The sequence below is a fragment of the Xyrauchen texanus genome, chromosome 31 (genome assembly GCF_025860055.1).
Source record: "Xyrauchen texanus isolate HMW12.3.18 chromosome 31, RBS_HiC_50CHRs, whole genome shotgun sequence".
NCBI classification, from domain to species: domain Eukaryota; kingdom Metazoa; phylum Chordata; class Actinopteri; order Cypriniformes; family Catostomidae; genus Xyrauchen; species Xyrauchen texanus.
In genome coordinates, this window is record NC_068306.1 from 18,505,441 (window position 1) to 18,520,532 (window position 15,092).

Genomic DNA, 15,092 nt, shown 5'->3' on the forward strand with positions numbered 1-15,092 from the left:
TCTGCAGTCCTTATGCCTCCATGCATCATGCCTAAGGCATGTTTAGGCAGATGAGCAGGAACCCTAGGCATCTTTCCCTGGGCATAAAGTGGTGGGACATTAGGTAAATGAGACAGATGCAATGTATGAGTATGTGCAAAATAAAATGTGAAAGAGATCATCCTGAGTGAAGACATCTTTATGTGTTGTTTTTCCCCCACTGCATTATAAAAAATGGTATTATAATTATAGTTAAAATATTGAAAGACTTAGGTCTATATGTTCTCATTATATTACAATTATAGTGCAATATATTTTTCCCACTACATTTTTAAAATTGTATTATAATTATAGTTTATGTAATGAAAGACTTAGGTCTATATGTACAATTTTAATGCATTATAGTTAATATTGTAAAACTTTTACAATTAATTACATTTACTGTATATAGCTATATATTATTTTAAGTTAGGGAGCGCTTGCATATACCTGCCACCATATTAAGAATAGACATCCATTTACCAATCTTATGACAGTTTCTCAAGACATGTATCAACAGGGTATCTGGGAAGGTGCAGTTGGGAATAAAAAAAATGTTTACGATAAAATGACACTCAATTGTCAGTACATGTATTTTATGATATTCATTTGGATTTTATAACACCTCACATTTTACACCATCAACATTTGATATCATACCATGATGCAATATTTATGATCAAAAATGTATTGACTACACCGTATTTTCCTTTACAATGCAATTAGTGACAAATCACTTATCTCACATAAGAATGTTTTCCAACTTTTCTGTGCATGAATTTTTACAGCAACCACTGGAAGGTTTAGTTTCCCCTTTTTTGGAAGTTAGAAAAAGTCTGTCCATTTATGTCCATTTCCATTCTCCAAATTGTGAGCAGTGTCTAGATACTTAACATTTTTGTAGCAACTGTCCTGTGAATTTTTCATATCAACAAAAGTCCATAGGGCCAGTGTTATTTTGGGTACCTATACTTTTTATGTCAAGATTTAGTGATGCAGCATAATGTGACTATTGCCTTAAAAAGTTGTTTTATTTTTGGCTTGGGTGACCATTGTACGTTGAACACGTACATGAACATATACATACAGTTGAAGTCAGACATTTACATACACTTAGGTTGAAGTCATTAAAACTTTTTGGAGTTTTTAACCACTCCACAGATTTCATATTAGCAAACTATAGTTTTGGCAAGTCGTTTAGGACATCTACTTTGTTCATGACATGTGTAATTTTTCCAGCAACTGTTTACAGACAGATTGTTTCACTTTTGATTGACTATATCACAATTCCAGTGGGTGAGAAGTTTACATACACTAAGTTAACTGTGCCTTTAAGCAGCTTGGAATATTCCAGAAAATGATGTCAAGCCTTAGGTAAGTAGCCAATTAGCTTCTGAAAGTCTAATTGGAGTCAATTGGAGGTGTGCCAGTGGATGTAATTTAAGGCCTACCTTCAAACTCAGTGCCTCTTTGCTTGTCATCATGGGAAAATCAAAAGAAACCAGCCAAGACCTCAGAAAATTATTTGTCCACTGCTCCAAAACCACCATAAAAAAGCCAGACTACAGTTTGGACAAATGTCCTCTGGTCTGATGAAACAAAAATGTAATTGTTTGGCTATAATGACCATTGTTATGTTTGGAGGAAAAAGGGTGAAGCTTGCAAGCTGAAGAACACCATCCCAACTGTGAAGCATGGGGGTGGCAGCATCATGTTGTGGGGGTGATTTGCTGCACTTTACAAAATAGATGGCATCATGAGGAAGGAAAATTATGTGGATATATTGAAACAACATTTCAAGACATAAGCCAAAAAGTTAAAGCTTGGTCGCAAATGGGACTTCCAAATGGACAATGACACCAAGCATACCTTCAAAGTTGTGGAAAAATGGCTTAATGACAACAAAGACAAAGTATTAGAGTTGCCATCACAAAGCCCTGACCTCAATCTGATCTGAAAAAGCATGTGCGAGCAAGGACTACAAGTCTCAGTTACACCCCTAGAGCAGCAGAAACTCTGGGAGGAGTGATTACTGCTTTTGGAAAAGGTCACGAGGCATCAGTGTATTACTCCCTGCTAATGAGTCTGGGGGATAGAGCTTTAACTTCTGTCAAGAGATTAGGGAGAAAGATTTAATCTTGTTATTGGAGGGAGAGTGGGCTAGGATTCTAAAAAATATGTCAAGTCTGCGTCTAGAGACACAATAATTTTGTTGTGTGTCTATAATCATGTATGACCACTGGGATGTTGTTGGGGGCCAGGAGGGGTAATAGTGGGGGTTAATTGTTGATTCTGTGTATATATGTTTTGTTTTTCTGTGTTTAATGTGTGAATCAACAAAAAATTGTTAATCAGAAAAAGAAACAAACAAATTTGATCTCAGTGAAGAATTTAAATACATTGCTGCTTTAGCATTAAAATTTGCCAGTGTGCTTGACAACAATTGAAAAATACTTTATTCGAATATAACCAATGTTTTACTGGGCGTGATCATTTAATCAAAGCAAACACTCAAACCAATCCATCAACCTTACAGAAAGTAAGACATAGGCCTACTGCTCCAAAGCAATCTAATCACATTCCTCTTTCCTTCTTTTGAAGCTCTTTTACCTTTCTCGCCAATAGTTCATAAACAGACATAACATTATGGGCCTACGGACAGCAGTCTGATTGGCCAAAACATGAAAAAGCCCACTTGAAAATGAACATTTACAAAAATGCCTCTGTGAAATAAGAGCACACTGACTGCCTCATTTGGAGGTGGTGTTGCCGTGGGATGGAGGCTGGGGCTGCTGTTGCTGCTGCTGCTCCGCAAGAGCCTGCTGTAGCCGTGTGCGTTTTCGTGAGTAATGCTGCCAGTGCAGGATCTGCTGTTCATCTATGAACTTGGCACACTGTGCATTCACCAGCTCTTTCCGGAAGTGCTCATACTGCAACAGCTCTAACATGTGCAGGCAATGAGGGTATCTAGTAAAGAAAGATTAAAATTGACACTGAAGGAGTATAGTGAAAATGCCAATAACAATCACTTTGAGAAGAAAACTAATTAATGTAAACCTAATGTTTTAAAATTAGAAAGCAGAGATCTAGTATAATAAATGAGAATTATATGAGCTTTCTTTATCAAAAAAACAAAAAAAAAATATTAAAAGATATAATGAACAAATATACAACACATAGCGCTGATCCTATGTATAATACTTACTTCAGGAATTTTGCGTATTCTGGCTCTTTCCAGTAAAGTAGATATTTAAGGTAATTCACAAAAGGCTTTTCTCTCAAGTAACCTCTTTGAGCCAGAACTACATGAAGGAAACAGGATATTTTATGGCAAATGTTAAACCAGAAGAGATGAGAAAAATACACATTTACAATAAAACCAATCTAAAAATTCTACACATTAAAATCAAAATGAAATTGACATCACTGGCACCACACAGCTACAGCAGAGGTAAACCACTATAAATAACACATTAGAAGAACTAAATTAAATGTGTTATTTCAGCTCCGTAGCTGTAATCCAGACTGTGAGATAATAAAATAGGCATTATTTATAAAATAAATAAATAAATATACTTACACACATATTTACAAAAATATGTAAATGTTCTGCTTACAGTTCAGGTAATTTGGGTTAGCGAGGCACTGAACAAACTCCAACTCCAATTGGAAACGGTTTCTTGCCTGTTCCTCTGTGAAAGCATTAGTTTTATATATAATCCACATTTTAGAATAAACAGAAAGAAGGAAAAGTATGAAATGGATGTAGCACGCTAGTTTTGTCAAAGCGAGAGCTATTTATGAAATAAATTCTCATATGGTAAAATTGTATTTAATACATTAAAAATAATAGTATTTTAATAAGTAATATCACTTCAATACAATTGCGACAATTTACCGAAACAACCGCCTGTTATTGTGTATGAAAATCCGCTGGCTAATCTTACTGAACTATCTCTTCATTCTCAAAGACAACATACACATGAATTACAAACCTGTTTCCAAAACGCCAGCCATGACAGACGACTGGAGGGAACACGTTGAGATATGTTGAAAATGTTCAAGATTTAGGCAAACGAACAAGGAGATTTGTAAAAGACTTTTACACTTTTAGTATTGCCTGGAAAAGCTACGGTGACGCCATATTTGCCAGAAAACCACTAGTAGTGTCGTAAACGTTTTTACGACATTATCACTTTACGTCGTTGTAGTTTCTTTAGTTTTCCTATTGTAGTTTTCTTGACTGACTTAGCATGGGCATACCAAAGATTACAAGTATGCGAGTATTGGGTTACTGTGATCATTAGGAAGGTTGTTTGAGCTAATGAAAAATGTACTAAAATGGTTTGATATGTTCTTAACCTTTCAAAGTATAAAGAAAATGTGTAGTGAAGGTTGTCTTTCTGAAATGTTCCTGATACATGATACCTAAAATTTTATTAGTATATTTCATTTGATATATTGGAGCACTTTTACGCTTTCAGTTACAGTTCCTTGTAGAAATGCACTATTCACAGACAGCCATGATACATTTATTCCACAAGTGAAAGTGTCAAATAACAAGGCGATTACTGAGAATATTCAACTAATATTCGGCTGGTCATGTGATCCAAACATGGTAGCCCACATGAGGGGACCCTCTCCATGTATAATAAAACAGCTTTTATAATGTTACTGATTTGACTGGTGTCTTCATCATAGAGTGGTCATGATTGAATATACAGTATATGTTTTAAAATTAGCCTACTCTTTCTTTCATTTGGAGTAAAACTTTTTAAACGAGGAAAATAATGTACACCTACTAGTTAATGCCAACAAAAAGTATTTAATTTCTTCTGGTTGCCACATACTAAGGAACAGAAAGATGCAATATTAGTAAGATATATTAATAATGTTTTTATTTACATAGCTATACATGTACATTTTAATAATCTGTATCTGTACATGATTATACTATGCATGTCAAAACTGTCCTGCTTGTGTAGTCAAAATATAAAGCTGTTCACAGTTTGGTGGTAAATGTATTTTTATTTTTTTTATTTTTTTGCTTCCTTTAAAATCCACATGGTATTATATTAGTTTTTGCCATTCCTCTTCTGAGCAGTGCAGCATTATCGCTTTTGAAGCAACTTTATTATAGGTATAATTTTAATGTATTTATACAAATGTACAGTATGTATAACATACATAAATAGGGTTGGGGAGTAACAGAATACATGTAATGGGATTACATATTTAAAATACAAAATATAAGTAACTGTATTCCACTACAGTTTCAATTTAAATCATTGGTATTTAGAATACAGTTACATTCAAAAAGTATTTTGATTACTGAAGAGATTACTTTCATTTTATTGTCATTTGTTTCATATAAATGATGTGATCCAAAGTGCATTTGAACATTGGTGAAACACTTTCTTATGTGTTACATTCATACGAGCAAACAGAGAAGTACGTTTTAAGTACGTTTGGAGCAGAACAAATATAAATAAACCTTGTGTTAATTGTCAGCTTTACGCTAAGCAGTAAAAATATAAAAAAAATCCTTAAAAGAAGATAAATTTGATTTATCTTGGTTTAGAAACAACACTGCTTAAGAGATTTAGGTTTTTCAGATAATGCACTTTTTTTTTGTCTTACTGTACGGGCAGAGTTTTTATAGACAAACATGTGAAACAATCTACCAGTGCTGAAGAAGTAATTCAAAGTATTTAGAATACGCTACTAACCTTGAGGAATCTAACAGAATACATTACAAATTATATTTTACAGCATGTATTCTGTAATCTGTAGTGGAATACATTTCAAAAGTAACCCTCCCAACCCTGTATATATACTGTATCTATATTAAAATGTTCAGCTTAATTATATAATAAGCCTAATAATTAATAAAATTAAATCGCAGGGATCAATATTTGCTGAAAAAGGCAGCTAAATAAATATAACTCAATATATAATATTATAAATAATTATAAATAGTCTATCTCTGGCCAACAATCAAGTTAGTTGCTTGCCATTAGTAAAGTCATTAGTAAAGTTGTTGACAAAAAAAAACCCACTGTAAAATTTGTAAAACGATAATTTTCTACCCTCATTCAGAAACACTATCAGAAACGCTCAGTTTTGGTGCTGCTCCTCCTTGAAGACTTGAGTAAATGCCCACTGTTATGATTGGCTCTCTGCTCTTGACTGACCTTGGGCCTCGTTTCCTAAAGGCATAGTAAGCCAAAGTAGATCGTAGAATCCATCTTATGATTCATCTTTGTTTTGCAGCCCGTTTCTCAAAAGCATTGTAACTGAAGTAGTACTTGAAAATGCTTGTAGATTTACAAGTTCTCAGGGGTACTCGTACAGCACTAAGAGCACCTGCAGGACAAACTCGAAATTACAACTGGTACAATTTAAATACCTATAGCTACATTCTATGCAAACATTTTAATATCTGGATACCTATGTTTTATTTATTTTTATTTCAACAGAAAAGTCTAATAATAATAATAATAATAATAATAATAATAATAATAATAATAATAATAATAATACAAATCTGACACCAAAAGGCACTCTCACCAGCACTACAAGTTGTGTTGCACCGCACATGCAGCATTGCCTAAAGGGCATTTCTAAATATCTCCTTATTTTGGGCTGTGTGGTAACAAAGTGAACCTCATAATATTCAATAAATGCTCGTAATTAGTAGGATCATACATGAATCCTGGAAGATTTCATATTGAGAGAAATGTGTGAAAACAAAATATTACACATGCACACCTGATTATGGAAGCAGATTGTGTAAAAGAAAAAGATAGTTTCGCACAAACTTAATGTAAAACAATATGTAAATATGTAGTTAATTAGGTTGAATATTTAAGAAAATATATAATATATGGTAAATTTCAAATGATTGTACAGTAAAGTTACGCACAAATATAATAAAGTTGCAATGAGGAGCAGCACTGTACAGTCACATTTCAGCACTGTCACATGGACAGCGACTCTTAAGTAGCACTTAAAGCACCTCCTCACTCGTTCATGTTAAGTGTGGTTTTGGGAAATGCACAAAAATATAACAAACGTTCATGAAATCCCTTGTAGAAAACGCTCTTAACCGCTCAGATTGATCATTATTGGGAAACTAGGCCCTGCTCTCTCCTTGTCATTGCACTGCTCACAGCAACTGGGCGGGCTATTAAAGTGATAAGGTAAAGTAGGCATTAACGTGTTGTTGTGGAGGCGGTGAGAGATCATTTTGGCAGCTTGGTTTCAATGAATGCTCTTTTTGCAGTGTGGAGGAAGTTTTAAGTTATGAAACTTGTGTTTGTTTTCATAGTGCAATGACCTCTTATATGTCAAAAGATCAAGGAAAATTTGATTCCACATGATGACCCCCTTTCATAGACGTTCTCACAGGATGCGTTATTATGTTCTGTCTGTACATATGCGTCAGACAGATGCTTTTGGTGCATTTTTGGTGCTCTATCCATTAACACTGTGTCATTAGGATGCACCGTTTATGGCTAAAGTGTCATAAAGCCTATAAACGCATAATCACTTTTAGGATGTCAAGTTAAATGTAGTTTGAAACCCGAAAAAAAGGGGTCCTGTGTCTCAGGACCCCTCCACTCTGCTGTCTACTCTGTCCATCGGTCTTTGATCAGCTGTTGGTTTGTTGTCTGTGCAGCTGTGCTTACTGCCCCCTGATGAATTTCATGAAGGTGGCACTAGAATTGCTCCATTGGTAGGAAAATCCACTCTTAAAAATAGATGTATTTTATTGCATTAGATAACAACATATCAAACCAAGTAGCAACTGCTAACAAATGATGCACGACCTTTTCTCAGAACTAACTATACAAGTGTAGTTACACATCACATTGACTATGGACATGTTCCACTAATATTTGACAACAAGAAAGCGAAGTCAATTTTTAACACTTCATCTATTTATTTTTTTCAAACAAAACCTATCAAGTTTCTTTTTGTGAAATGTTTTACATAATAAATGTTTAATTATCGCCTGTAATGTAAAGAAATGTATTTGTTTTAAGTGTTGCTTAAGTGTCCAAATACTTTTTGGAGCCACTATATTTGTTGCATACTTTAATCTAGTTAGTTTAACAAGACATCAGTTAAGCAGGTATTTCACTGAGCAAGGCGGTTTGGAGGGAAAACAAAGACCAGAGCAGCAATGAACACAGCAACTATAGCATCTGTCACATACCTGCGCAGAAGTGTGTCAAGGGCAGTGGTTGAGGGTTAAGGGCTACAATATTATAGGTGTTAAGATTTTACCTCAAGTCAAACTGTAAAGGCCAGTGGTGTAAGAATATGAATGATCGGTATTTAAAAAAATAGAATAAATTATATATATATATATATATATATATATATATATATATATATATATATATATATATATATATATATATAATTGTTTCATTCCATAGTTAGGTGGTTCTCAACTGGTGGGTCACAACCCATAAAGGGACTCAAGTCTGTTCTGATGGGGTCACAGTCAGCAGGGCAAAACAACGCAAATCATAACATTTTTCTAACCATATAATTACGCATAGTTTGGAAAACCTTTAGCAACTTGTAAAATGAAGAGAAAACCCATCCCAAATCTGACATTGTTGACGTCAAAGGCAATGCATTCTATAAAACACTTACATTGTTGGTACAAATCCATTTGTAAATTAGTAAAAGATAGACAAATTAGGTAGATGCCACCATGGACAGGTTACTTGAAACCCATTATCACTGAAAAACATAAACAAAATTATGCAATCTAAAAGAAGATATGACCCAGACTAGATTACATACAGGTTTACTTGCAGCGAGGATAAACAGTGTGTACCAACCACAGTTTGTTTTGTGCAGTGAAATATTGTGGCCGAATACAAATTTGAAGTGAATTTTAGAAACCAATATTGTCAATTGTCAATTATCATATTTCAACCTATTCAGCATATGGAATGTTAATGATTTAGTATATTATTGGATATATGCTGAACATTTTCATGTTTGAATTTAATTTGATTTTGTTTAACAATACAATTTTGTGGTACTGTGTTGGGCCACCATTTGATGCCCAATGTAAAATCTGGGCCCTGAAGCAAAACCAGTTGAGAACCATTAAAGTAGATAATTAGATATCCCTTATAAGTAGTTTTGAAAGACAATTTGTGTGACCAGTTTCTATTCATTATGTTCTGTTCTTTTTAAGTTTAGTCCTTTCACCCACTGTGTTAACAATTTAATTTTCTCAATCTCTTTACATGTCACCTGTGAGCTCATGCGGGCAAACATTGTTTGAAGAAACTCCATTCACATATTTGGTGGACACATGACCCACAAATAAAGGTTCACACCACAACTGATAAAAGGAGAACAGGGTGATTGTGCTAAGCAAAAGTTCAACAACAAATATTACGACAAGAAATAGGACATTGTGTGTTTGGGAATGTGCCCCCCGTTACTGTCACGCTGTCTCCATGACAGTTCCCCAAGACATAGATAATTCCATCTGAAACAATCTGTTACTCATGTAATGTGTACAAATTGCATTCCTGACTCTCTTTGACACTCTCATATGCACTTGACTCTGTCAAACCAGTTTAAATCCTCTGAGAACAGAGACCCAATAGTGACCACGTAAAAATCATTTATTGAGCATCGAACATTTTATTTAAAGGGCAAAATTCACTTTTACATGGTGTTTGAACATAAATGTGTGTTGGCAGTGTGTGTACACAACCACCCTATAATAATAAAAATCTACAGTGCTTTTTTTTTAATCGCCATTAATCATAAGCACCGTCTCAGAATAAGCTGTTCGCAGATTCTTTACAAAGTGACATCACTTTGTACAGGCCCTGTCCATGACTGTTGACAGACACTGCCTACGGACATGTTTGTTTGTGTGTGTTGTTTCGTTATAGCATATAGCGAACTTTATAACTGTTTTGTGTGTGTGTGTTGCTCATCCATTGTTGCAAAACTGCTGAAAAAACTCTATAACAAATAAATACATTTATCAAATAACAATTCTGAAACTTCCTGGATCATTCTCAAAGTCTCAAACATATATGGCTGAACACCACTATTTTCGCTGTCAGTCATCTTGCTTATGATGTCTAGTTATCCAAAGCAGAGATGTCAAAACTCCGCCATATTCTGGATAGGGTGGGGAGCACCAGCTCATTTGCCTTTAAATACACAGACACAAAAACAGCTCAAAAACGTTCAGAAGGGCAACAGATTATCTGCCCCACATGCTTGTAGCTCTATATATAAAACACAGTGTAAAAGAGCTTTCAGCTACTTTATGACTTGGATAAAACATTATAATAGGCCAGCTTATAATTACATACATCAGGAATTTACATTACATTGTTAAATTAATGGCAGTTTTTATGAATCTTTGTTTTCTAGTGGATGAATATTTAGGTGGGGCCCTGCCCTACCTGCCCACATAGATTAACCATGCCTGGTCTTTAGGATTGTTTGTTTTATTTTAATTTATTTTATTATAATGTATATTTAATATAACAGTTAGTTCTGGTTCAGCAGTGTGAATACATCACACGAGAGACCGCTTAGTGAAGCCTAATGTAAGCGATGGTTTAAAGTTAAAAAGCACCAGCTTTTCTGCACCAAAAGTGATTGTATAGTTTTAGAAGACATTAATTTAACCACAGGAGTCATTTCGATGATGTTTATGCTGACTGCCTGTGATTACTCACGAGCCCCCGGCTGAGCGCCACTACGTTGGAGTTTACCCCGGTGGACGAGAGGGTCGCCTCCCTATGCCTACAGGTTGTGGGGGGGGGGGGAACTCTGACCGTTGTCTGTGCATATGCACCGAACAGCAGTTCAGAGTATTCGGCCTTCTTGGAGACCCTGAATGGAGTCCTGAATAGGGCCCCAGTAGGGGACTCCATAGTGATGCTGGGTGACTTCAATGCACACGTGGGAAATGACAGGGACACCTGAAAAGGCGTGATTGGGAGGAACGGCCTCCGCGATCTGAACTCAAGTGGATGTTTGTTATTAGACTTCTGTGCTAGTCATGGATTATCTATACCAAACACCATGTTCGAACATAAGGCTGCTCATAAGTGTACGTGGTACCAGAGCACCCTAGGCCGAAGGTCGATGATCGATTTTGTAATCGTGTCGTCGGATCCGAGGCCATATGTTTTGGACACTCGGGTGAAGAGAGGGGCAGAGCTGTCAAACAATCACCATCTGGTGGTGAGTTGGGTCAGGGGGTGGGGAAAGACTCTGGACAGACCTGGGAAGCCCAAGCGAGTAGTGTGGGTGAACTGGGAACGTTTGGAGGAGGTCCCTGTCTGCGAGATCTTCAACTCACACCTCCGGCAGAGCTTTTCAGGCATCCCTGCAGAGGTTGGGGACATTGAACCGGATTGGGCAATGTTCAAAGCTTCCATTGCCGAAGCAGGGGTGGAGAGCTGCGGCCTCAAGGTTTTAGGTGCTGCAATGGGTGGTAACCCTCGAACACCGTGGTGGACACTGGTGGTCAGGGAAGCCGTCCGACTCAAGAAAGAAGCCTTCCGGGATTTGTTGTCCTGGAGGTCTCCGGAGGCAGTTGCAAGGTACCGACAGGCCGGAAGGGCTGCGGCCTCGGCCGTGAGGGAGGCAAAGCAGTGGGTGTGGGAAAACTGGCCTGGAAAACCGTCCACCACCTTAGGAGGGGGAAATGGGGAACCATCCAAGCTGTATACAGCAAAGATGGGATGCTGTTGACCTCAACAGAGGAGGTTATTGGGCGGTGGAAGGAACACTTTGAAGAACTCCTACTATGCTAGAGGCAGAGCCGGAGGCTAATGGGGGATCAGATTCTATTTCCCTGGTGGAGGTCACTGAGGTAGTCAAACAACTCCGCAGAGGCAAAGCCCCGGGGATTGATGAGATCCGACCAGAAATGCTGAAAGCTTTGGATGCGGAGGGGGTGTCATGGATGACACGCCTCTTCAACATTGCGTGGAAATCTGGGACAGTGCCTAAGGAGTGGCAGAACGGGGTGGTGGTTCCCCTCTTCAAAAAGGGGGATCAGAGAGTGTGTGCCAACTACAGGGGTATCACACTTCTCAGCCTCCCTGGTAAAGTTTACTCCAAGGTGCTGGAGAGGAGGGTTCGGCCGATTGTCGAACCTCGGATTGAAGAGGAACAATGCGGTTTTCGTCCTGGCCGTGGAACGGCGGACCAGATCTTTACTCTCGCAAGGATCCTGGAGGGGGCCTGGGAGTATGCCCATCCGGTCTATATGTGTTTTGTGGATCTGGAGAAGGTGTATGACCGGGTCCCCCGGGAAAGACTGTGGGAGGTGCTGCGGGAGTATGGGGTGGGGGGGTCCCTTCTTTGGGCGATCCAATCCCTGTACATCCAAAGCGAGAGCTGTGTCTGGGTCCTCAGCACGAAGTCGAGTTCATTCCATGTGGGGGTTGGTCTCCGCCAAGGCTGCGCTTTGTCCCCAATCCTGTTTGTGATATTCATGGACAGGATATCGAGGTGCTTTTTGCAGGATATCGAGGTGCTTTTTGCAGATGATGTTGTCTTCATGTCATCATCGGTCCGTGACCTTCAGCTCTCACTGGATCGCTTGGCAGTCGAGTGTGAAGCAGCTGGGATGAGGATTAGTGAAAAGGGAAAAACATCCAGTATGCGGCAGTCCTGTGGGCGAAAATGCCTTGTTGATGCTAGAGGTCAGAGGAGAATGGGCCGACTGATTCAAGCTGATAGAAGAGCAACTTTGCCTGAAATAACCACTCGTTACAACCGAGGTATGCAGCAAAGCATTTGTGAAGCCACAACACGCACAACCTTGAGGCGGATGGGCTACAACAGCAGAAGACCCCACTGGGTACCACTCATCTCCACTACAAATAGGAAAAAGAGGCTACAATTTCCAAGAGCTCACCAAAATTGGACAGTTGAAGACTGGAAAAATGTTGCCTGGTCTGATGAGTCTCGATTTCTGTTGAGACATTCAGATGGTAGAGTCAGAATTTGGCGTAAACAGAATGAGAACATGGATCCATCATGCCTTGTTACCACTGTGCAGGCTGGTGGTGGTGGTGTAATGGTGTGGGGGATGTTTTCTTGGCACACTTTAGGCCCCTTAGTGCCAATTGGGCATCGTTTAAATGCCACGGCCTACCTGAGCATTGTTTCTGACCATGTCCATCCCTTTATGGCCACCATGTACCCATCCACTGATGGCTACTTCCAGCAGGATAATGCACAATGTCACAAAGCTCGAATCATTTCAAATTGGTTTCTTGAACATGACAATGAGTTCACTGTACTAAAATGGCCCCCACAGTCACCGGATCTCAACCCAATAGAGCATCTTTGGGATGTGGTGGAACGGGAGCTTCGTGCCCTGGATGTGCATCCCACAAATCTCCATCAACTGCAAGATGCTATCCTATCAATATGGGCCAACATTTCTAAAGAATGCTTTCAGCACCTTGTTGAATCAATGCCACATAGAATTAAGGCAGTTCTGAAGGCGAAAGGGGTCAAACACAGTATTAGTATATATATATATATATATATATATATATATATATATATATATATGTGTGTGTGTGTGTGTGTGTGTGTGTATATATATATATATATATATATATATATATATATAAATTAGAATCATCTGTATTAAGTTAAAGAGGGTAAACTTTATCATTCAGCTGAACTGTAAACAAGTATTTTAGACACGTTGCTCTGTCATGCACGCCACAGAATGACGCCTTGTGGGGTGCAGATAGCATTTGCCTTATAAAAAAGCTTTGTTTAAATCTTTTTTTCGCACCAGATATTTGTTGTATAATTCAGCAGAAATCTAGAAAGCTATTTATATATATTTGGCATCCCCTAGTCTGAAATATTGTGTGAATATCAATAGAAATAGGCTTAAAGAGCATGTGCCTTCAGTGCCATCTGACCTTAATTTTGCCAATCAGTAGATGCAGGCCTAGAAACACACTTTTAGTTGGGATTGTATATTTATTGATTATTGATTTTGTTAAAGGATGAGTGTTGTAAATGTATTACAAAATAACAATCTGAGGATTTGGGAAGCTTAATCATGTTTAATGTTGTTTTCTAGAAAATGTGCAGGTTTGCAGAGGTTGTTCTTTGAATGTTTGACAGTGCCATTGAATCTAACAATGGGTGGGAATAAAAATTCAAGGTTCTGCGTGGGTTGTGAACTGGACAAATAAATTCCATTTAAGGGCTTTGAAAATTGCAACTGTGTAAGGATTACCTTGGTGACCACTAGGGGTCACTATGTTTGTTTATTGTTCACATCGTGAATTTCGTTTGATTATGGGTTTTGTAGTTATTTTCCTTGTCCTTGTTCATTGGTTCTTGTGTTTATTACTCCCAGGTGTTTTGTTAACCACATTAGTCCTTGTGTATTTAATCCCTGTGTTCCGCTGTGTTCTTTATCAGTTCTTATCAAGTCTTGGATGTAGTGGTTTTTTTCGGTTGTTGTCTCAGTTTCTTGTGATTGTTTTTCTTAGTTTAAATTAAAAGCCTGCACTTAGATCCTGTCCCTTTAATTTTTTGTTTCCGCAAACTGCCACTAATTTTAGTACAATTACATCAGCAAGATTTAATAACGTCCTGTGCAACAATTAATTTGTCTTTTAAAAGTCTGAGATTTGTTTAAAATGACATTTTTCATGTGATTGTTAAGAAGATGAGTAGGTGATTTTGCGCATTAACCTTTAACAAAAATAATTTTGTAATTTCACAATGATTTTGTTAAATATAATTCATAAATACAATCGAAAGCATTCCGAGAATGAATTATATTTCATTATTTGTATTTTGTATTTTTTTTTAAAAACATAAACTAAAAAGTTATATTTTAGTATCTGTACCTATTTTGGTGTCCATGTGGGATTCTTTAGTTTGACCATAGGTTCACATATATTAATATTTACTTTTAAGACTAAATGGTGACACAAGTCAACAACAGATAAAACATTAACTAACAGTGTAGTGTCTGACAGCATTTTGCTTTTTCATTGATCTGT

General features: G+C 37.4%; 1 protein-coding gene across 1 annotated transcript; it reads right to left on the reverse strand.

Moving 5' to 3' along the window:
- Positions 1-649: 649 nt before the first annotated feature.
- Positions 650-4,163, reverse strand: LOC127625224 (mediator of RNA polymerase II transcription subunit 31-like). Its single transcript, XM_052100383.1, has 4 exons — positions 4,014-4,163; positions 3,636-3,710; positions 3,224-3,320; positions 650-2,985 (listed from the first exon to the last, which is right to left on the reverse strand). The coding sequence occupies exons 1-4, from the start codon at positions 4,033-4,035 to the stop codon at positions 2,769-2,771; spliced, it is 411 nt and encodes a 136-aa protein (XP_051956343.1). The 5' UTR covers positions 4,036-4,163; the 3' UTR covers positions 650-2,768.
- Between the last annotated feature and the right edge of the window lie 10,929 nt (positions 4,164-15,092).